This window comes from Nomascus leucogenys, chromosome 6 (assembly GCF_006542625.1).
Source record: "Nomascus leucogenys isolate Asia chromosome 6, Asia_NLE_v1, whole genome shotgun sequence".
Lineage (NCBI taxonomy): Eukaryota > Metazoa > Chordata > Mammalia > Primates > Hylobatidae > Nomascus > Nomascus leucogenys.
The window spans coordinates 103,005,477-103,028,096 of record NC_044386.1 but is presented as its reverse complement, the minus strand read 5'-3'; the positions used below and the strand labels follow the sequence as shown (position 1 = coordinate 103,028,096).

The 22,620-nt window shown below is 39.5% G+C and overlaps 1 protein-coding gene across 3 annotated transcripts in view; it reads right to left on the bottom strand.

The window, feature by feature from the left end:
* BTBD1 (BTB domain containing 1) overlaps nt 1-22,620 on the bottom strand; it is a 92,690-nt gene that overhangs the window by 4,409 nt on the left and 65,661 nt on the right. For all 3 annotated transcript variants that reach the window (XM_030814934.1, XM_030814932.1, XM_030814935.1), the window contains exons 4-5: nt 21,398-21,595; nt 9,518-9,710 (exon numbers count right to left, since the gene is read on the bottom strand). In XM_030814934.1, the coding sequence (XP_030670794.1) occupies nt 9,518-9,710; nt 21,398-21,595 (391 nt within the window). The remainder of the gene's footprint in view (nt 1-9,517; nt 9,711-21,397; nt 21,596-22,620) is intronic.

The following is a 22,620-nucleotide window of genomic DNA, read 5'->3' as shown; positions in this document are numbered from 1 at the left end:
AGGAACCTAAGAATTGGTTTTGTAAAAGAATTTAACCTAAATACCCCCTTTTGTTGTAATGATAATTTTAGTGCTATGTGAGTCCAAATATTTGTACATCTTTTTCATGAATGCAGACATGCCAGCCATTAGGACTGAAGCCCAGCATCTCAAACTATGACAATTATCAATTCAATAAATACTTACTAAGGGCTTATCATATTTAGGTACTAGGCTTGGCACTGCGGAAGTAATGGTCAACAAGACAGCTTCTACCTGCATTGTGCTTACAGTCTAATGGAGGACACTGATAATATAAGAAATAAATAAATAAATAATTACAAATTGTAACAAGAGCTGTGAAGAAAGTGGGCTACTCTAACAGAATACTGGTAGCAGAGGGCTGGGACAGGATTCGAATGCAGTTTCCTAACTAGAATAATTAACAAGTCCAGTGTGGTTATAATAGTTAAGAAATATTGACCCATCTTACTCCATTTTGTAAACGTATAAAAACTGACATTAAATACATATGGAACTGAGGCTGGGTGTGGTGGCTCACACTGCAATCCCAGCACTTTGGGAGGCTGAGGCAGGTGGATCACCTGAGGTCAGGAGTTTGAGACCAGCCTGGCCAACATGGCAAAACCTTGTCTCTACTAAAAATATAACAATTAGCTGGGCATGATAGCAGGCACCTGTAATCCCAGCTACTTGAGAGGCTGAGGCAGGAGAATCGTTTGAACCTGGGAGATGGAAGTTGCAGGCGACCCTGCACTCCATCCTGGGCAACAGAGCGAGACTCCTTCTCAAATAATAATAATAATAATACATATGGAACTAAAAACCTGTAAAATCTGACATAATTATAATGTCTTACGTTACAAAATTACATTGAGTAATTCTCAACATTTTCAGCAACACCTTCAATTATTAGTAACACTACTAACTCATCAATACCACTTCATGAGTACTTCCTAGTGTGCCAGGCACTGAACTTCAGTTCTTTACAGAATTATTTCCTCTAGTCATCGTAAAAGCCCTATAAGCTAGATAACAGTACTATTTTAAACATCTGTTACAGTAAGATCACCTTAAACACTTACAAACATGTAATTTTTTTTAAAGAGATGGAGTCTTGCTCTATTGCCGAGGCTGGAGTACAGTGGTACAATCATGGCTCACCACAGGCTTGAACTCCTGGGCTCAAGTGATCCTTCCACCTCAGCCTCCCAAGTAGCTGGGCTGCAGACACACTCCACCATTCCTGGCTAGTTAAAAAATTTTTTTTTTACAGATGGAGTCTCACTAAGTTGCCCAGGCTGGTCTAGAACTGGTCTCAGATGATCCTCCCAACTCATTGTCCTGAGTTGCTGGGATTATAAGCATGAGCTACCACTCCTGGCTCTAAAATATGTTATTTATCATTTTTTATTATAAAAAAGTAGGCCAGGCACAGTGCCTCATGCCTGTAATCCCAGCACTTTGGGAGGCTGAGGCAGGTGGATCACCTGAGGTCAGGAGTTCGAGACCAGCCTGGCCAACATGGTGAAGCCTCATCTCTACTAAAAATACAAAATTAGCCAGGCGTGGTGGCATACCCCTGTAATCCCAGCTATTCGGGAGGCTGAGGCAGGAGAATTGCTTAGAACCCGGGAGGCGGAGGTTGCAGTGAGCCGAGATGGTGCCAGCCTGGGCAACAGAGCGGGACTCCGTATCAAAAAAAAAAAAAAAAAAAAAAAAAAAAAGGCCAGGTGCAGTGGCTCACGCCTGTAATCCCAGCACTTTGGGAGGCTGAGGCGGGTGGATCATGAAGTCAGGGGATCGAGACCATTCTGGCCAACATGGTGAAACCCTGGCTCTACTAAAAATACAAAAATTTAACTGAGTGTGGTGGTGTGCACCGTAGTCCCAACTACTCAGGAGGCTGAAGCAGGAGAATCGCTTGAACCTGGAGGCAGAGGTTGCAGTAAGCCAAGACTGCACCACTGCACTCCAGCCTGGGCAACAGAGCAAGACTCCATCTCAATAAATAAATAAATAAATAATATATTGTGCTTAAAAAAACAGAAAATGTTGGCCGGGCGCGGTGGCTCACGCTTGTAATCCCAGCACTTTGGGAGGCCGAGGCGGGCGGATCACGAGGTCAGGAGCTTGAGACCACAGTGAAACCCCGTCTCTACTAAAAATACAAAAAATTAGCCGGGCGTGGTGGCGGGTGCCTGTAGTCCCAGCTACTCGGAGAGGCTGAGGCAGGAGAATGGCGTGAACCCAGGAGGCAGAGCTTGCAGCGAGCCGAGATCACGCCACTGCACTCCAGCCTGGGTGACAGAGTGAGACTCTGTCTCAAAAAAAAAAAAAAAAAAACCAGAAAATGCAGCTAAATAAGAGGAAAATTTTAAAGCCTCCATAAATCCAGGGATAGCCCTTGCTAACCCTTTACATTTTTTAATCCTTTATATTTCTTTTCCAGTTACATTTCTATGAACATATTATGTAATTTAAAAAATCATATCAGAATATATATATATTTGTAACCTCTTTTTCATGTAAAATGGTAAAAAAAATACTACCAATTCACTATATTTAACTAATGCCTTGTTGGATAATCTAGGTTATTTGCAGTTTTTATTATTATATAATAATGCCATGATGAACAATCCTATAGCTAAATCATTTTATGAAGCCTTAATTATTTTCCTTAGAATAAATTCCTAGAAGTAGAATTGCTGATGAAAATAAAAGGCACATTCGTTAAAAAAATTTTATTTTTTTTATTTAGACAGTGTCTTGCTCTGTCACCCAAACTGGAGAGCAGTGGTGCAATCATGGCTCACTGCAGCCTCAACCTCTTGGGCTCAGGCGACCCTCCTGCCTCAGCCTCTTGAGTATCTGGGACCACAGGTGCATGCCACTACATGCAGCTAATTTTTTAAAAATTATTATTTGTAGAGGCGGGGTTTCACTATGTTGCCAAGGCTGATCTTGAACTCCTGGGCTCAAGTGCTCCTCCTGCCTTGGCCTCCCAAAATGTTTTGATTACAGGTGTCAGCCACCACACCCAGTCAAAAGGCACAGTCTTAAGGCTTTAGGTAAACATTGTCAAGTTGCTTTCTGGGAAGATAACATTTTATACGCCATAAGGTATAAGGATCATTTTTCTCTCACTCTTATCAACCAGGAATATTTTTCATTTTCTTTTGCCTTTGAGAAACTGATAGTGACAAATTCCATTTATACTTTGATTATTATTGTTACTATTTGACACAGGATCTCACTTTGTCAACCAGTCTGTAGTGCAATGGCATGATCTCGGCTCATTGCAGCCTTAACCTCCCAGGTTCAAGCGATCCTCCCACCTCAGCCCCCACAAGTAGCTGGGACTACAGGCACACGCTACCATGCTCAGTTAATTTTTATATTTTTTTGTAGAGATGGGGTTTTGCCAGGTTGCCCAGGCTGGTCTGGAACTCCTGAGCACAACAGATCCACCCGCCTCAGCCTCCCAAAGTGCGTGGATTTCAGGTGTGGCTCACCATGCCCAGCCTATTTATTTGATTATTGAGGTAAAACATTTGCTCATATGCTTACTGCCCACTGGATTTTCTCTCTAATGAAATACCCAACTCATGTTCTTTTCTCATTTTTCTCTACAGATGAGTTTGTCTTTTTAATGTAGATTCAAAAGATCACGTTATATATAGATGATAGTTATTTATGCTTTGTTGGTAATATCCACTATAATAAGTTTCCCATTTGTCACTCATCTTTTAACTTTATGGTGATTTTGTACTTAAAACTTTTCAATTATCTGTTTTCAAAATTATGATATATGCCAAGTTTAGAGAGGTCTACCTCATCCTCATAGTACATAAACATTCACCTGTTCCAGCACTTTCATGGTTTCAGTTTTGTTTAATGTTAAAATTTTAATTTACACGAATACAGGTACATGGGATCAGTAAGGATCTAACTTAATTTTCCCAGTGGTTAATCCTTCCCTCACCTTTATCATATTCTTTTTTGTTTTTGAGACAGGGTCTTGCTCTGTTGCCCAGGCTGGAGTGCAGTGGTGAGATCACAGCTCACTGCAGCCTCAACCTCCCAGGCTTGAGCGATCCTCCTTCCTCAGCCTCTTAAGTAGCTGGGATTACAGGTACATGCCACCATGCCGAATTTTTGAATTTTTTTGTAGAGATGGAGTTTTACCATGTTGTGCAGGCTGCTCTCAAACTCCTGGGCTCAAGTGAGCCACCCACTTCAGCCTCCCAAAGTGCTGGGATTATAGGCGTGAGCCAGTACACCTGGCCATATCATTTTCTAAATGTTCATTTATGTTAGGTTAGTTTCTGACACCTATAGTCTGTTCCATACAACACTAACTTCCTATAGCTTTACAATACTTTGTCTTGTCATCTGTATTACTCTTATTAAAAGAGAAACATATACTCTTCCAAATTAACTGTTAAGAATTTTGCCAGCCGGGTGCAGCTGCTCACACCTGTAATCCCAGTACTTTGAGAGGCTGAGGTGGGCAGATCACCTGAGGTCAGGAGTTCATGACCAGCCTAATCAACATGGTGAAACCCAGTCTCTATTAAAAATACAAAAACTAGCCAGGCATGGGGGCAGACGCCTGTAATCCCAGCTACTCGGGAGGCTGAGGCAGGGAGAATTACTTGAACTCGGGAGGCGGAGGTAGCAGTGAGCCCAGATCTCACCATTGCACTCCAGCCTGGGCAACAAAACAAGACTCAGTCACACACACACACAAAAAAGAATTTTGCCAGGCCACTCTCCACTACTTAAAATAGTATGTGACTTCTGAAAGAAATTCTCTAACATACATAGGTTAATTTGGAAGACACTGTCCTTATTAAAGTCTGATTCTACTCAAACTTTTCCAGTTCTTCATAAAGCTAATGTACTTTATAGTTCTTACTGGGTTTAATCCTACTACTTAATACTATGTTACTGTTATGAATGGGATTATTCACAATACTACAGTAATATTCAACATATATATTGTGATATATAAAATTACTATAATACAGTAACATACTGTAATAGTAACATAATACTCAAAATATTTACTGATATTGACTCGATTATAACTAAATTCTTTTACATTATAATTTTTTTGTGGTAAAGTTATGTACCATTTTAACCATTTTTTTTTTTTTTTTTTTTTTTGAGATGGAGTCTCACTCTGTCACCCAGGCTGGAGTGCAGTGGCGCCGGTCTCAGCTCACTGCCAGCTCCGCCTCCCAGGTTCACGCAATTCTCCTGTTTCAGCCTCCCAAGTAGCTGGGACTACAGGCGCCTGCCACCACGCCCGGCTAATTTTTTGTATTCTTAGTAGAGACGGGGTTTCACCATGTTAGCCAGGATGGTCTCGATCTCTTGACCTTGTGATCCGCCCACCTCGGCCTCCCAAAGTGCTGGGATTACAGGCATGAGCCACCACACCCAGCCCATTTTAACCATTTTTAAGTGTACAGTTCAATGGTACTAAATATATTCATATCATTGTACAACTGTCACCATTATTCATCTCTGTAACTGAATTTTGATGACATACAGGAACACCAATGGTTTTTAAATATACTTTTTATAAGTGGCCACTATTCTCTTTTACTGGTTCTAGTAGTTTTTTAGCTTGACACTGAGGTTATCTAGGTGGATCAGTTGTTCTCTAAACGAGTTCCACCCCCAAGGAGGCATACTCGATTTCACAGAGGTTTAGGGGCACTACTGGCAAGGAACTAGGGAAACTAGACTTCCTGAAATGCATAGAACAGTCTCCCATAACTCAATCAACTTTTAAGTGTCTTGCCAGAATTCATGTAGGTAAAAAATCTGTTTATAACTACAAGCCTTGAACCTCATTCCATTTTGTTTATAAACCAGATTTTTTTAGTGCATTTTTTTTTTTTTTTTTTTTTGGAGACGGAGTTTCGCTCTTGTTGCCCAGGCTGGAGTGCAATGGCGCAATATCGGCTCACTGCAACCTCCACCTCCCAGGTTCAAGTGATTTTCCCGCCTCAGCCTCCCGAGTAGGTGGTATTACAGGCATGTGCCATCACACCTGGCTAATTTTGTATTTTTAGTAGAGACGGGGTTTCTCCATGTTGGTCAGGCTGGTCTCGAGCTCCCAACCCTCAGGTGATCCACCCGCCTCAGCCTCCCAAAGTGTGGGGATTACAGGCCTGAGCCACTATGCCTGGCCTTTTAGTGCAATTTTAATATTCAGACTTTTACAAGAGGCAACTACCATATAAACAGAAGGAATATACAGTCAATTCTCATTATCTGTGGAAGTTATATTTAATATACAGAATTAGCAAATACTAAACCACTGCTCCTAGGGGAAAGACATACGTGTGTGTGTGTGTGTGTGTGTGTGTGTGTGTGTGTGTGTGTGTGTATGTCTACATATACACACCTCACATAGATTATAATCTTAAATCCTAAAAACAACTCATCCAGCCAGGCGTGGTGGCTCACACCTGTAACCCAGCACTTTGGGAGGCCGATGCTGGTGGATCACCTGAGGTCAGGAGTTTGAGACCAGCCTGGCCAACACGGTGAAACCCTGTCTCTACTAAAAATACAAAATTAGCCAGGTGTGGTGGCACGTGCCTGTAATCCCAGCTACTTGGGAGCCTGAGGCAGGAGAATCGCTTGAACCTGGGAGGTGGAGGTTGCAGTGAGCCAGGATCACACCACTGCACTCCAGCCTGGGCAACAAGAGCGAAACTCTATCTCAAAACAAACAAACAAACATCTTGCCCTAGTATATTCTATTTTCTTTATTCCACAAAAGAGAAAACAGAGTTTGGAAGTGTTAAGTGACTTGTCTGAGGCTGCCCCACTAAGAGGTGCCAGAGCTGGGATTCAAGCCCCATTGAACCTGCCCAAGAGCCAGAGTTTCTTGCACTCCACTGCACTGCCCCTCCCCGTCTCCACCTCTGCAGGAGAGCTGAACCAGGAAAGTAGAGCCTTGCCTTGTTCAGCCGCAGCTGGAAACGTGCTGGTCTGGCAACTAAAGTCTTTGCTGAAAACGGCTAAGAAAGTGCCCCGAATATTGACTTTACAGGTTACAGATAAATTTCAGCCAGTAGGCAAGTTCAGAAATAGACACCATGAGTAGAACCAACTATATATACTCTTTTACCTGGAACCATTAAAGAAAACATAAGTAGCAGCAATGCTGCTTATGATATTTAAGACATAACACGCCTGTACTGTGCAGCTGAAACTGTCTCATCCTGGTGATACATATATGTACAGCAACTGACTACTTCAGTTTGCCTTCTAGTGTTGTCCTGCCCGAAGTCTATGTATTGAACTACATATTTTACTATCAATTACATTTATTTCCCCTTTATAACTAGCTCACTTATCAATTAAAAAATGTATAAAGCATATTATCTATGAATTTTATTTCAGGTTAGTAAAGTAGGAATTACAAAATATTTATTAAAAAAAGAACTGGGTTTGATAGAGTTGTGAACTACTAATGTACATAATGCCATTAGCAAATAATCAGAATTATAATAACACTGCTGAAGACAGCAAGGATAGTACGCATCTCTATCTTGAGGTTTCAACAGTTTAGCATGTCAAACAAGTATTCTTCTAGGCCTAATCTAGTAAGAATTATATCTGGAAGGAAGGTGAAATTTTATCAAAAGCCTTTCTGACATCTATTGAAATCAAATTGTTTTTCTTCTTTGATCTGTTGTGAGAATTATACTAATACATTTCCTAACACTGAGCCATTCTTTCAATCTCCAGATAAACTCTGGTCATACAGTGTTATTCTTCTAAGGTACAGATTCAATATCCTAATGTTTTACACAAAACTTCTTCTTTATATTGAGATTGATCTAGAATTTTTTTTGTCTTGTCTGATTCCTATATAAGGGTTATGCTTCCTTCAATAATTAACCAAGTAGTATTTTATTCTTTTAATGCTCAAGGAAACTAACTGTTCCTTGAGGATTTGACAAAACTCACCTGTAAAAACCACCTTGTGAAGGGACAGTTCTTTGATAACTTTTAATTCCTTCCATGGTAATTGGTCTATTCAGGCTTTCTTCTTCAGTCAATTTTGATAATTTATATTTGCCTATAAAATGATCCATTCCATCAACATGTTCAATTTATTAGCACAGAATAAACCCAGAATTAAAATAAAAATGTCAGCATATAATTATATTCCCATTTTTGCTTCTAAATGTGAATGTTTATTACCTTTGCCAGAGGTTTATTTATTTTATTGGTCTTTTAAAGAAACCAGCTTATGGATTTATGAATTCTACTATTTCTAATTCATTACTTTCTACATTTATCTATTTACTTTCTCTTTTCTTATAGTTCTTTTGCTATTTGTTTTCTAGCTACTTGGAGTGAATGCTTACATTATTGATTTCTACTCTATTTGCTATAAGTAGTTATTACGTTCTCTTTGTGTGCAGCTTTGGCCTCATCCTACAATTTTTTACAAATAGTTATTGTGAATTATTATTAAATAGTCTACAAGTACATTTTTAATTTCCATGTTAACTCAAGATTTATAACAGTCCCACATCCAACCAGATTTTTCTTTTTTAACAAACTTGTTAATTTCCAGTTTTATACTGAAGTGCTATTAAATAAATGAAAATCCAAAAGTCATGTTTTGTGAAAACCGGCACTGATTCTATTTTGACATTCAACCTAAAGAAACACAGTAGAGCAAAGACAGTTTCTTCAACAGGATTATGTGCATGCATTTTTCAAGATTCTTGATTTTTTTCTCAAAGCTTTTATAAATGTATATTGAGATATTTTCCCTGCAACATCTATGCAAAGAAAAAGCTCACACTAAACATAGTAAGGTTACATTTATTAATTGTAGCCCTAAGCCTGTAAAAATAATGTTTGATCAATTAAGGTCTAGAACTCAGCCCACTGGCAGTGGTGATCCAAACAAAAATCATGTAACAGCCGGGTGTAGTAGCTCACCCTTGTAACCCCAGCACTTTGGAAGGCTGAGGCAGGTGGATCACTTGAGGTCAGTAGTTCGAGACCAGCCTGGACAACATGGTGAAACCCCGTCTCTACTAAAAATACAAAAAAATTAGCTGGGTGTGGTGATGCATGCCTTACAGGTTACTCAGGAGGCTGAGGTGGGAGGATCGCTTGAACCCAGGAGGCGGAGGTTGCAGTGTGAGAGATCGCGCCACTGCACTCCAGCCTGAGTGACAGAGCGACTCCATCTTGGGGAAAAACAAAAAAATCACATAACAGAAGGTCCAACCCAATCCTTTCTTACTCTATTTTTTTCTTAAGAAGTCACCCTCACTCATAAATCAGTGAGGAGGGCAGGATGCCTCAGTGACTTCTTGACTCCTGTATTAACTTAACTTAAAAGTGTATTAAACGAAGTATAAAATGAAACATTGGTTAATTATCTCCCACAATATATAAAAAAGGACAAATGGTAACTGCTACCCCCACTCTACCCCCATATCCCCAATATAACAGATACCTGATTCGATCACTTGTCCCACTGTAACCCCAGCGGCTTTCTACTTGCTGGAATCTATTGATGCAGCATTCTTTTCCCCTGAGACAGCATCTTGGTCGGTCAATGTATTCAACTCGGGGTTTAGGGTTGACAGTAAAATGAAGAAAGAGGTTTACCACTTCACGATCTGACAAAATTCCAGATTGAGCAGGACCTATGGAAATAAAAACATAAACCTAAAAAAAGGAATTTGATTTTAATTCCTAACTTTGGAATACTCCACTTAACGTAAATTCAAATCTAGAGGATGTAACATAAAAATAGGGAAAAAAATCTTAGCGTATATAATTTTTGCATATATTTTAAAGTTTCAATGAATCCATTTGAGGTTAAACACATTAATTAAAATGTTAAAATCATTAATTAGTCAAAACTTAGATCCAGGAATAAATGCTATTCCTCATGGATGCCAGGAATCCTCCTTTCTCACCTTATACAAAAATCAACTCAAGATGGATCAAAGACTTAAATCTAAGAAGCCATAAAAATTCTAGAAGACAGCATCAAAAAAACTCTTCAAGACATTGGCTTAGGTAAAGACTTCATGACTAAGAACCCAAAAGCAAATGCAACAAAAACAAAAATAAATGAATGAGACCTAATTAAACTAAAAAGCTTCTGCATAGTGAAATAAATAATCAGCAGAGCAAACAGACAACCCACAGAGTGGGAGAAAATATTTGCAAACTATGCATCCAACAAAGGACTAATACCCAGAATCTACAACTCAAACAAATCAGCAAGAAAAAAAACAAATAATCCCAGCACAAAGTGGGCAAAGGACATGAAGAGACACTTCTCAAAAGAAGCTATACATACACGTGCATGTGTCTTTATAGCAGCATGATTTATAATCCTTTGGGTATATACTCAGTAATGGGATGGCTGGGTCAAATGGTATTTCTACCTCTAGATCCTTGAGGAATCGCCACACTGTCTTCCACAATGGTTGAACTAGTTTACAGCCCCACCAACAGTGTAAAAGTGTTCCTATTTCTTCACATCCTCTCCAACACCTGTTGTTTCCTGACGTTTTAATGATCGCCATTCTAACTGGTATGAGACAGTAACTCACTGTGGTTTTGATTTGCATTTCGCTGATGGCCAGTGATGATGAGCATTTTTTCACGTGCCTGATGGCTGCATAAATGTCTTCTTTTGAGAAGTTGTCTGTTCATATCCTTCACCCAGCAGACTTGGACCCAACCCAAATGTCCATCAATGATAGACTGGATTAAGAAAATGTGGTACATACACACTATGGAATACTATGCAGCCATAAAAAATGATGAGTTCGTGTCCTTTGTAGGGACATGGATGAAGCTGGAGACCATCATTCTCAGCAAACTATCGCAAGGACAAAAAACCAAACACTGCATGTTCTCACTCATAGGTGGGAATTGAACAATGAGAACACTTGGACACAGGAAGGGGAACATCACACACCACGGCCTGTTGTGGGGCGGGGGGAGGGGGAAGGGATAGCATTAGGAGATATATCTAATGTAAATGACGAGTTAATGGGTGCAGCACACCAACATGGCACATGTATATGTATGTAACAAACCTGCATGTTGTGCACATGTACCCTAGAACTTAAAGTATAATTAAAAAAAAGAAGAAGATATACAAGCGGCCAATACACATATGAAAAAATGCTAATTACTAATTATCATAGAAAGGCAAATTAAAACCGCAATAAGGTACCACCTTACTCCTGCAAGAATGGCCATAATTAAAAAATAAAAAAAGAAAAATAGATATTGGCGTGGATATGGTGAAAAGGGAACTCTTTTACACTGCTGGTGGGAATGTAAACTAGTACAACCACTAAGGAAAACAGTATGGACATTCCTTAAAGAACTAAAAAGGACTGGGGGTGGTAGCTCATGCCTGTAATCCCAGCACTTTGGGAGGCCGAGGCAGGCAGATCGCGAGGTCAGGAGTTTGAAACCAGCCTGACCAACATGGTGAAACCCCATCTCTAACAAAAATACAAAAATTAGCTGGGTGCAGTGATGTGCGCCTATAGTCCCAGCTACTCGGGAGGCTGAGGCAGGAGAATCACTTGAACCTGGGAGGCAGAAGTTACAGTGAGCTGAGATCGTGCCACTGCACTCCAGCCTGGGCAAAAGAGCGAGACTCTGTCTCCAAAAAAAAAAAAAGAACCAAAATTAGAACTACCATTTGATCCAGCAATTCCACTACTGGATACCTACCCAAAGGAAAATAAGTCATTACATGAAAAAGATACTTGCACGTACATGTTTATAGCAGCACTACTAGCAACTGCAAAAATATGGAGCCAACCTAAATGCCCATCAACCAATGACTGGATGAAGAAAATGTGGTATATATACACCATGGAATACTACTCAGCCATAAACCAGAACGAAACAAAGGCCTTTGCAGCAACTTGGATGAACTTGGAGGCCATTATTCTAAGTGAAGTAACTCAGGAATGGAAAACCAAATACCATATGGTCTTACTTATAAGTGGGAGCTAAGAAACTATGAGGAGGCAAAGGCCTAAGAATGATATAATGAACTTTGGGGACTTGCGGGGAATGGTGGGAGGGAGGTGAGCAATAAAAGCCTACATGTTGGGTACCATTCCCCAACATGGTGAAACCCCGTCTCTACTAAAAATACAAAATTTAGCCAAGCACAGTGGTGGGTGCCTGTAATCCTAGCTACTCGGGAGGCTGAGGCAGGAGAATCACTTGAACCTGGCAGGTGGAGGTTGCACTGAGATGAAATTGTGCCACTGCACTCCAGGCTGGGTGACAGAGTCTTACTCTGTCTCAAAAAAAAAAAAAAAAGGAATAGAATTGCATTCAAATGATAGATGGGAATAACTGTCAACCTTGAGCTTTCTACCCAGAAAAATGTCCTTCAAAAATGAAGGCAAGCTGGGCTCAGCAGTGTGCCCCTCTAGTCCCAGCTACTCAGGAGGCTGGGGTGGGAGGATTGTTTGAGGCCAGAATTTTGAGGCTGTGAATAGCCACTGCACTCCAGCCAGGGCAACATAGCAGGGCCCCATCTCTTTAAAAAAAAAAAAATGGTAAGATAAAGATGTTTTTAGACAAAAGAAAAAAAGAGTTGAGAGAATCTGGTTAGTATCCTACCTGTTTTAAAAGAAATACTGAAGGGAATTCTTCAAGCTAACAGAAATGTTCCCAGATAGGAGCATACATCTGGTTATACAGAAAAAAAATGAAGATAACTGAAAGGGCAAATATATAGGCAAATCAAAATGATTATTGACTTTAAAAATAATGTTTTGTGGGCTTTGTAACATATGAAACATTAAAATACATGAAATAGTAGCACCAAAGGCTAGAGAAGGTTAAATATAGCAAAAGTATCAATAATGCCTTTATATTGTGTAGAAAATTTTAATTTAAAAATTTTAATTTTATTTATTTATTTAGAGACAGGGTCTCACTGTCGCCCAGGTATGGAGTGCAGTGGTGTGATCATGGCTAACTGCGGCCTTGAACTCCTGGGCTCAAGTAATCCCCACCTCAGCCCCCCAGGTAGCTGGGACTACAGGTGTATGCCACCACTCCAGGCTAATTAAAAAATTTTTTTTTGTAAAGACAGGGTTTCGCCATTTTGCCAAGGCTGGTCTTGAACTCGACTCAAACAATCTACCCGCCTCAGCCTCCCAAAGTGCTGGGACTAAAGGCATGAGCCACTGTGCCCCACCTAAAAATTTTAATTTTTAAGATTTAATTTAAAAATCAATAAGGATATAGTCTCGTGATAACAAGGGCAACCCACTAAAATAATAATAAAAGAATCTTTAATACGGGAGGCTGAGGTGGGAGGATAACCTGAGCCCAGAGCCCAGGAGGTTGACGCTGGAGTAAGCTGAGATCATGCCACTGCATTCCAGCCTGGGTGACAGAGGAGACACTGTCTACACCAAAAAAAAAAGAAAAGAAAAGAAAAAGAAAGTTGAATAGACTAAAAGGCAAAGTCTGTCAGACTGAATTTTTTAAAAATGAAGCTTACAAGAGACATGGTCAAAATAATGTAAGGCTAAAAGTAAAAGGATGAGAAAGATATAGAATTTAAAAAACCTTGAGAAACCATACCAATATCAGACAAAGACTTTAAAACAAGAAGTTTAGGCTGGGAGTGGTGGCTCATGCCAGAACGTTGGGAGACTGAGGCAAGCTAATCATTTGAGGCCAGGAGTTCGAGACTAGCCTGGCCAACATGGCAAAACCCCATCTCTACTAAAAATACAAAATTTAGCAGGGTGTGGTGGTGCACGCCTGTAGTCCCAGCTACTAAGGAGGCTGAGGCATGAGAATTGCCTGAACCCAGGAGGTGGATGTTGCAGTGAGCCAAGACTGTGCCACTGCACTCCAGCCTGGGTGACAGAGGGAGACTCTTGTCTCAAAAAAATAAAAAATAAAAAACAAAGACCCACAATAAGTTTAATTAGATTTACGATGGGATAGATTGTAAAGATAAAGAAGCAAATTCAATAAAGGCCGGGCACGGTGGCTCATGCTTGTAATCCCAGCACTTTGGGAGGCCGAGGCAGGCGGATCACGAGGTCAGGATATCGAGACCACCGTGAAACCCCGTCTCTACTAAAAATACAAAAAATTAGCCGGGTGTGGTGGCAGGCGCCTGTAGTCCCAGCTACTCGGAGAGGCTGAGGCAGGAGAATGGCGTGAACCTGGGAGGCGGAGCTTGCAGTGAGCCGAGATTGCTCCACTGCACTCCAGCCTGGGTGACAGAGCGAGACTCCACCTCAAAAAAAAAAAAAAAAAAAAATCCTAAATTTGAATGTACCTAAAATAAAGAAGAAAACTGATGGAACCAAAAGGAAACACATTCTCAAACACCCTGAGATTTAAATCTACTTCTTTTAGTAACTGATAGAATAATGAAAAAGCAAATCGATAGAAAGATATATAGAAAATTTGAAGATCATTAGTATATATTCCTTTCATAGATATAGTATTCAATCTGTTGAACAGATACAGGACTATTCAGGTTTTTCTGCACATAACAAAGAAGAATACATTCTTCTCAAGTACACATGGATACTTATTAAAACTACCGTATGGGCCAGGCGTGGTGGCTCGTGCCTGTAATCCTAGCATTTTGGGGGGCCATGGTGGGTGGATTACCTGAGGTCAGGAGTTCGAGACCAGCCTGGCCAACATGGTGAAACCCTGTCTCTATTAAAAATATAAAAATTAGCCAGGCATGGCACCGCGTGCCTGTAATCCCGGCTACCCGGGAGGCTGAGGCAGGAGAATCGCTGGACCCCAGGAGGCAGAGGTTACAGTGAGCCAAGATCATGCCACTGCACTCCAGCCTGGGTGACAGAGTGAGACATTGTCTCAAAAATAAATAAAACAAAATAATAAAAAATAAATAAAACTACCATATGCTGGGCCGAAGCAGGTATCAACAAATTCCGAAGAATTGAAATGATATAGAATATATTTTTTGACTATACTGGAATTAAGCCAGAAATCAGCAAGAGCAAAATAAGAAGAAATCTCAAATATTTGGAAATTATCTATAATTTATGAGTCAAAGAAAAAAAAGCAAAAATTAAAAATTTTTAATCGAATGATAATGAAAATACACATATCAAAAACTGTGGGGGGGAAGGATGCTGAGAGAAAAAATACAGACTTAAATATATGCATTCAAAAAGAATATAGGTTGACCTTCTAAGTATCTCAAAAAGTCACAAAGACTAATAAAATAAATAACCCCAGCAAATTAAAAGCAAAGAAAGGAAAGAAAGTAATAAAGAAAAAGGCAGAAAGTAATGAAATGGAAAACATACTATAATAGAGAAAATTAATAAAGCCAGAAGTTGGTTCCAGGGGAAAATTAATAATACAAACTCTTGAACACTGGGGGAAAAAAAGGAAATATTTCTAACTTTTGTATGAGGACAACTTTGACAATTTCATTGCAAGAAAAAAAATATATATAGACTAATTTCTCTCATTCAGTAGTCATAAAAATATTTAAAATTCAGCAAATTAAATCCAGTAATATATAAAAAGGATAATGCATAACAACCAGGTCTGATTTACGTAAGGAATCCAAAATAGGTTTAAATTGGAAAATCAATTAATGTAGTTCACTATATTCACAGAATAAGGGGGAAAACTGTATCATTACCTAAAAAAAAAAAAAAAAAAAAAAAAAAAAGAATAATAGCTTGATTCCTCTAAAAGAAAGCAAGAAAGGAAAAAAAAAAAAAAAGATGTGACAAATAGAAAACAAATTGCAAGATGGTAAACATAAACCCAAATATATCTGTAATTACATTAAATGTAAGTGAACCAAAACAGTTCAGACAAAAGACAAAGTCTGTCAGACTGGATTAAAAAATTATTGGCATATTCAACATCATTAATCATCCGTGATATGAAATTTAAAGCCACAATGAACTATGTCCTCACATCCACATAAATGGCTAGAATTACAAAAATTGACAATATCAAGTATTGGAGAGGATGTGCGCAACCAAAACGAACTCTTATGTCTCTTCACTTTGTTGATGAGTGTAAACTGTTACAACCACTTTAAGGGACTGGCAGGATGGCAGGATCTACTAAAGCCGACCATATGCACACTCCATGACTTAGCAATTCCACTCATATATATCCAACAGAAATGTTTACGTATGTATACCAAATCACATGTACAAGAATGGCCTCAATGGTCCCCAAACAGAAACAATCCACATATCCAACAACAGTAAAATGGATAAATAAATCATGGCATAGTCATATTACAGAATATTATAAAGCAATGAAAAAGAATGAACTACTGCCACGCTCAACCACATAGATGAATCTAACAGGCATAATGTTAAGAGAAAGAAGCCACGCAAAAATGAATACACACCATATATATGATTTCCTTTTTATAAAGTTTACATATGGACACAACTAATTTACAGAAGACAAAGTAGTCACCTTTCAGAGGGAGATTAGTGACTTAGAGGGTCATGACAAAGGCTTCTGGGGTACTAGTACAGTAGGATAAATTGGTTATATAAGTATGTTCACTGTATTTGCTCATTTTACTATATGGATGTTAAACTTTAATTTCAAAAGTTTATTTAAAAAAAAAAAACCCAAACACTGATTCTTATCAGCAAAAACAAAAACAATCTTGGAGAAAATTGGAACAAGTATAAGTCAGAAAAAAAAAATTGGAATACATAATAAATACAAAAAGAATCAATGTAAGATAAACCAGTAAAACAAAATTTGAACACACCAACAGAACAAAAGACATGAATAATGTAAAGGAAAATAAAAAGGCCAATAAGCATAATGAAATACAATTCAGCCAGGCACATTGGCTAAGAGGTGAAGGTGGAAGAATCACTTGAGCCCAGAAGCTCATGGCCAGCCTGAGCAACATGGCAAGACTTCATTTCTAAAACTAAAATAAAATCGAAAAATAAAAAGTATTACAATTCAAAACAATCATGAAATAGTGTTAAAAATAAAAACCATATGACTGTCTCAATAGACATGAAAAAGCATTCAATAAAATCCAGCATCTCTTCATGATAAAAGCCCTCAACAAACTAGGCATCAAAAGAATATCCCCAAAATAACAAGAGCCATCTATGACAAATCCACAACCAACATCATGCTGAATGGGCAAAAGCTAGAGGCATTCCCCTTGAGAATTAGAAAAAGACAAGGATGCTCACTCTCACCACTCCTATTCAACATAGTACTGGTAGTCCCAGCCAGAGCAATCAGGAAAGAAAAAGAAATAAAATGCACCCAAATAAGAAAAGAAGTCAAACTATCTCTCTTCACAGATGATATGCTTCTATAGCCAGAGAACCCTAGAGATTCCACCAGGCCGGGTGTGGTGGCTCACGCCTGTAATCCCAGCGCTTTGGGAGGCCGAGACAGGACGGATCACCTGAGGTGAAGAGTTTGAGACCAGCCTGGCCAACATGGTGAAACCCTGTCTCTACTAAAAATACAAAAATTAGCTGAGTGTGGTGGCAGGCACCTGTAATCCCAGCTACTCGGGAGGCTGAGGCAGGAGAATCTCTTGAACCTGGGAGGCAGAGGTTGCAGTGAGCTGAGACTGTGCCAATGCACTCCAGCCTAGGCAACAAACAGCAAAACTCCATCTCAAAAAAAAAAAAAAAAAAAAGAAGTTCCACCAAAGGCTCCTGGAACTGATAAAGAACTTCAGTAAAGCCTCAGAATATAAAATTAATGTACAAAAGTCAGCAGCATTTCTATACGCCAATAACATTCAAGCTGAGAGCCAAATCATGAATGCAATCCCATTTACCATGTCCACACAAAAAATAAAATACCTAGAAATACATCTAACTAAGGTGTATTTCTACCAGGTATTTTTACATCCATACATCTTGGTTAGATATATTTTTACCAAGTAAAAGATCTCTACAAGGAGAACTATAAAACACTGCTGGAAGAAATCACAAATGACACATACAAATGGAAAAACATTCCATGCTCGTGGATTAGAAGACTCAGTATCGTTCAAATGACCACATTGCCCAAAGCAATCTACAGATTTAATCCTATTTCTATCAAACTACCAACATCATTTTTCACAGAACTAGAAAAATATTCTAAAATTCGCATGGAACAAAAAAAAAGCCTAAATAGCCAAACCAATCCTAAGCAGAAAGAACAAAATTAGAGGCATCACATTACCACTGGATTTCAAACTATACTATAAGGCTACAGTAACCAAAACAGCATGGTACTGGTACAAAAACAGATACATACACCAATGGAACAGAAAAGAGAACCCAGAAATAAAGCTGCAGACCTACAGCCATCTGATCTTTGACAAAGTTGACAAAAATAAGCAATGGAGAAAGACCCCTCTATTCAATAAAGGGTGCTGGGAAAGTTGGCTAGCCATATGCTGAAGAATGAAACTGGACTCCTACCTTTCACCATACATAAAAATTAACTCAAGATGGATTAAAGATTTAAAGTAAGACCTCAAACTATAAGAATCCTAGAAGAAAACCTAGGAAACACCACTCTGGACACTGGCCTTGGGAGAGAATTTATGACAAAATCCTCAAAAGCAATTGCAACAAAAACGAAAACTGACAAGTAGGACCTAAATAAACTAAAGAGCTTCTGCACACTAAAAGAAACTATGAACCCAACAAATGGACAACCTATAGAATGGGAGAAAATATTCACAAACTATGTGTTGGACAAAGCTCTAATATCCAGGATCTACAGGGAATTTTAACAATTCAATAAGAAAAAAAAAAACTCATAAAAAGTGGGCCAAAAAATATGAACAGACATTTCTCAAAAGAAGACATACAAGCAGCCAACAAACATGAAAAAAATCCTCAACATCACTAATCATCAGAGAAATGCAAATCAAAACAACGAGATACCATCTCATACTCCTCAGAATGCCTATTAAAATAAAAAAAAAACAGTTGCTGGCAAGGCTACAGAGAAAAGGGAATTCTTATTCACTGATGGTGGGAATGTAGATAAGGTTAGCCATTGTGGGAAGCAGTTTGGAGATTTCTCAAAGAACTCAGAACTACTGAGGTCGGGCACAGTGGCTCATTTCTGTAACCCCAGCACTTTGGGAGGCTGAGGCAGGTGGATCACTTCAGGTCAACAGTTCAAGACCAGCCTGCCCAACATGATGAAACTCCATCTCTACCAAAAATACGAAAATTAGCTGAGTGTGGTGGCAGGCGTCTGTAGTCCCAGTTACTCGGGAGGCTGAGGTGGGAGAATTGCTTGAACCCAGGAGGTGGAAGTTGCAGTGAGCTGAGATTGTACCACTGTACTCCAGCCTGGGTGACAGAGTGAGGCTCTGTCTCAAAAAAACAAACAAACAAACAAACAAACAAACAAAAAACATAGAACTACCAGTCAACCCAGCAATCCCATTACTGGTTATATATCCAAAAGAAAATAAAATGTTCCACCAAAAGATACATGCACTCATATGTTCATCACAGCAAAGACACTGACTCAACCTGGGTGCCCATCAATGGCAGACTGGGTAAAGAGAATGTGATACACACACATACACACACACGGACACACACACACGGACACACACACACCACAGAATACTATAAAGCCATAAAAAACAAAATCTTGCCTTTCGCAGCAACATGGATGCAGCTAGAAGCCATTATCTTAAGTGAGTTAATACAGAAACAGAAAACCAAATACCATATGTTCTCACTTGTGGAAGCTAAACAATGGATACACATGGACATAAAGATGGAAACAATAGGCACTGAGGACTGTTAAAAAGGGGAAAAGAGGAAGAGACAGACGGGGGGAAAAGAGTTGAAAAACTAACTACTGGATACTATGCTCACTGCCTAAGTGATGCAATCAATTGTACCTCAAACTTCAGCATCACACAATATACCCATGAAACAAATCTGCACGTTACCCCCTGAATGTAAAATAAAAGTTGAAATTATTTTTTAAAAAATCATGAGGGCTAGGCGCAGTGGCTCACGCCTGTAATCCCAGCACTTTGGGAGCCCGAGGTGGGCAGATCACCTGAGGTCAGGAGTTCGAGACCAGTCTGACAAATATGGTGAAACTCTAGTCTCTACTAAAAATACAAAAATTAGTTTGTGGTGGTGCACGCCTGTAATCCCAGCTACTCAGGAGACTGAGGTGTGAGAATCGCTTGAACCCCGGAGGTGGATGTTGTAGTGAGCTAAGATCACACGACTGCACTCCAGCCTGAGCAACAGAGGGAGACCCTGTCTCAAAAAAAAAAAAAAAAAAAAAAAAAAAAGAGACTTTTCTTTCTTTTGAATCAACCTGGCCGTGATTTAAAGGCAGATAATAGTCAATTATGATATGGGTAATGAAAACAGGTCATAAGTGGTCATGGAGACTCAAAACAGATCTGTCTGATTTTAATCAGAAGCATCAACCTTAAGAGTCAAACAGAGGCTAGGTGTGGTGGCTTACACCTGTAATCCCAGCACTTTGGGAGGCTTGAGCCCAGGAGTTCAAGACCAGCCCGGACAGGATGGTGAAATCCTGTCCCTACAAAAAAAATTTAAAAATTAGCTGAGCATGGTAGTGTGCACCTATAGTCCCTGCTATTTGGGAGGCTGAGGTGGGAGAATTGATTGAGCCTGGGAGGTGGAGGCTTCAGTGAAATGTGTTTGTGCCGCGGCACTCCAGCCTGGGCAACAGAGGGAGACACTGTCTCAAAAAAAAAAAAGAAAAGAAAAAAAAAAGTCAAAAAGATCTGTCATAACCTGAGGTAAGGCACTCAACCTCTCCCAGCTTCACTTCTCTAACCTATACAATGTGGATAATATAATTTTGAAGGGCTTAAACGAAATCATACACTCGCATATATGTTTGTCATGTGATTAGTACTGAATAAATAACAGCTTCTTTTCCTCTCTGGCACAGGGAGACTGATAGAATTTTTTTTTTTTTTTTTTGAGATGGAGTCTCGTGGAATCTCGCTCTGTCGCCCGGGCTGGAACACAATGGCATGATCTCGGCTCACTGCAACCTCCGTCTCCTGGGTTCAAGCGATTCTCCTGCCTCAGCCTCCCGAGTAGCTGGGATTACAGATGCCCGCCACCATGCCTAATTTTTTGTACTTTTAGTAGAGACGGGGTTTTACCATGTTGGCCAGGCTGGTGTCGAACTCCCGTCCTCAAGTGATCCACCTGCCTCGGCCTCTCAAAAGTGCTGGGATTATAGGCGTGAGCCACCATGCCCAGCCCTGACAGACTATTAAAACAGTTTCAAATAGATTTTGGTGAATTTATACCCTTACCTGCTGCAAATTCCTCAATTGTCATCAGTGGGAACCGGATTAAGGAAAGTGCTTTTCCTAGAACTTTTTGTTTATTCCCAAAAGTCACAGGTAATTGTTGTCTCTGACATTCTGCTTCTGCCCAGCGTACAACAGCTCCAAAAAGTCGACTTTCTCGAATACTGAGTGTGTCTCTCTCTAGAACTGCACAGAGTGTATCTATAGGCAAAATACAAAATAAACCCAATTAGAAATATTTTAGCTCTCTAACCAAGCAATACCAACAGACACACTTATATTAAATTTTCAGATCTCAACAAAAAATAGGTTAGATACTTAAAACTACACTTTCTACTTTAAAATACTAAATAATTAAAGGACTTAAACTCCAAAGTGTTCCATAAAAATCAGTTTAACAATCAATTTATTACTTACCATACATGCAATATTAAGATACAGTACTCTCCTTATATATTTATGCCATTTAACAAGTAAACTCAACTATCCAGAATAAGATTAACAAGCCACAGAAAAAGCTTCCAAGTTAATTACAGAAACTCTTAAAGTCTACAGATTATAATTCATTCGTTCATTCAGTAAATATTTATTATTAAGCACTCACTATGTGCCAGGTACTATTAGGCAATTATATATATATATATATATATTTTGGATATAGAGTCTCATTCTGTTGCTCAGGCTGGAGTGCAAAGGCACAATCTCGGCTCAATGCAACCTCTGCCTCCTAGGTTCAAGCAATTCTCCTGCCTCAGCCTCCTGAGTAGCCTGGATTACTGGCATGGGCCACCCCGCCTGGCTAATTTTTGTATTTTTAGTAGAGACAGGGTTTCACCATGTTGGCCAGCCTGGTCTCAAACTTCCGACCTGAAGTAATCTGCCTGCCTCAGCCTTCCAAAGTGCTGGGATTATAGGTGTGAGCCACTGCGCCCAGCCAGCACTGATGTATCACTGAACAAAAAGTTAAAAATTCCTGCCCTCATGGAGCTTACATTCTAATGAGGAGAAACAGATTAAATAAACACAAGTAAATTCGAGTATCTTAGATGATATACGGGGGCAAATATATCAGGTTAAGGAGAATCAGAAATGGCAGTTTAAAATAGGAATGGGCCAAGTATGGTGACTCATGCCAATAGTCCCAGCACTTTAGGAGGCTGAGACAGAAGCATGGCTTGAGCCCAGGAGTTTCAGGCCAGCCTGGGCAATATAGTGAGACCCCATCT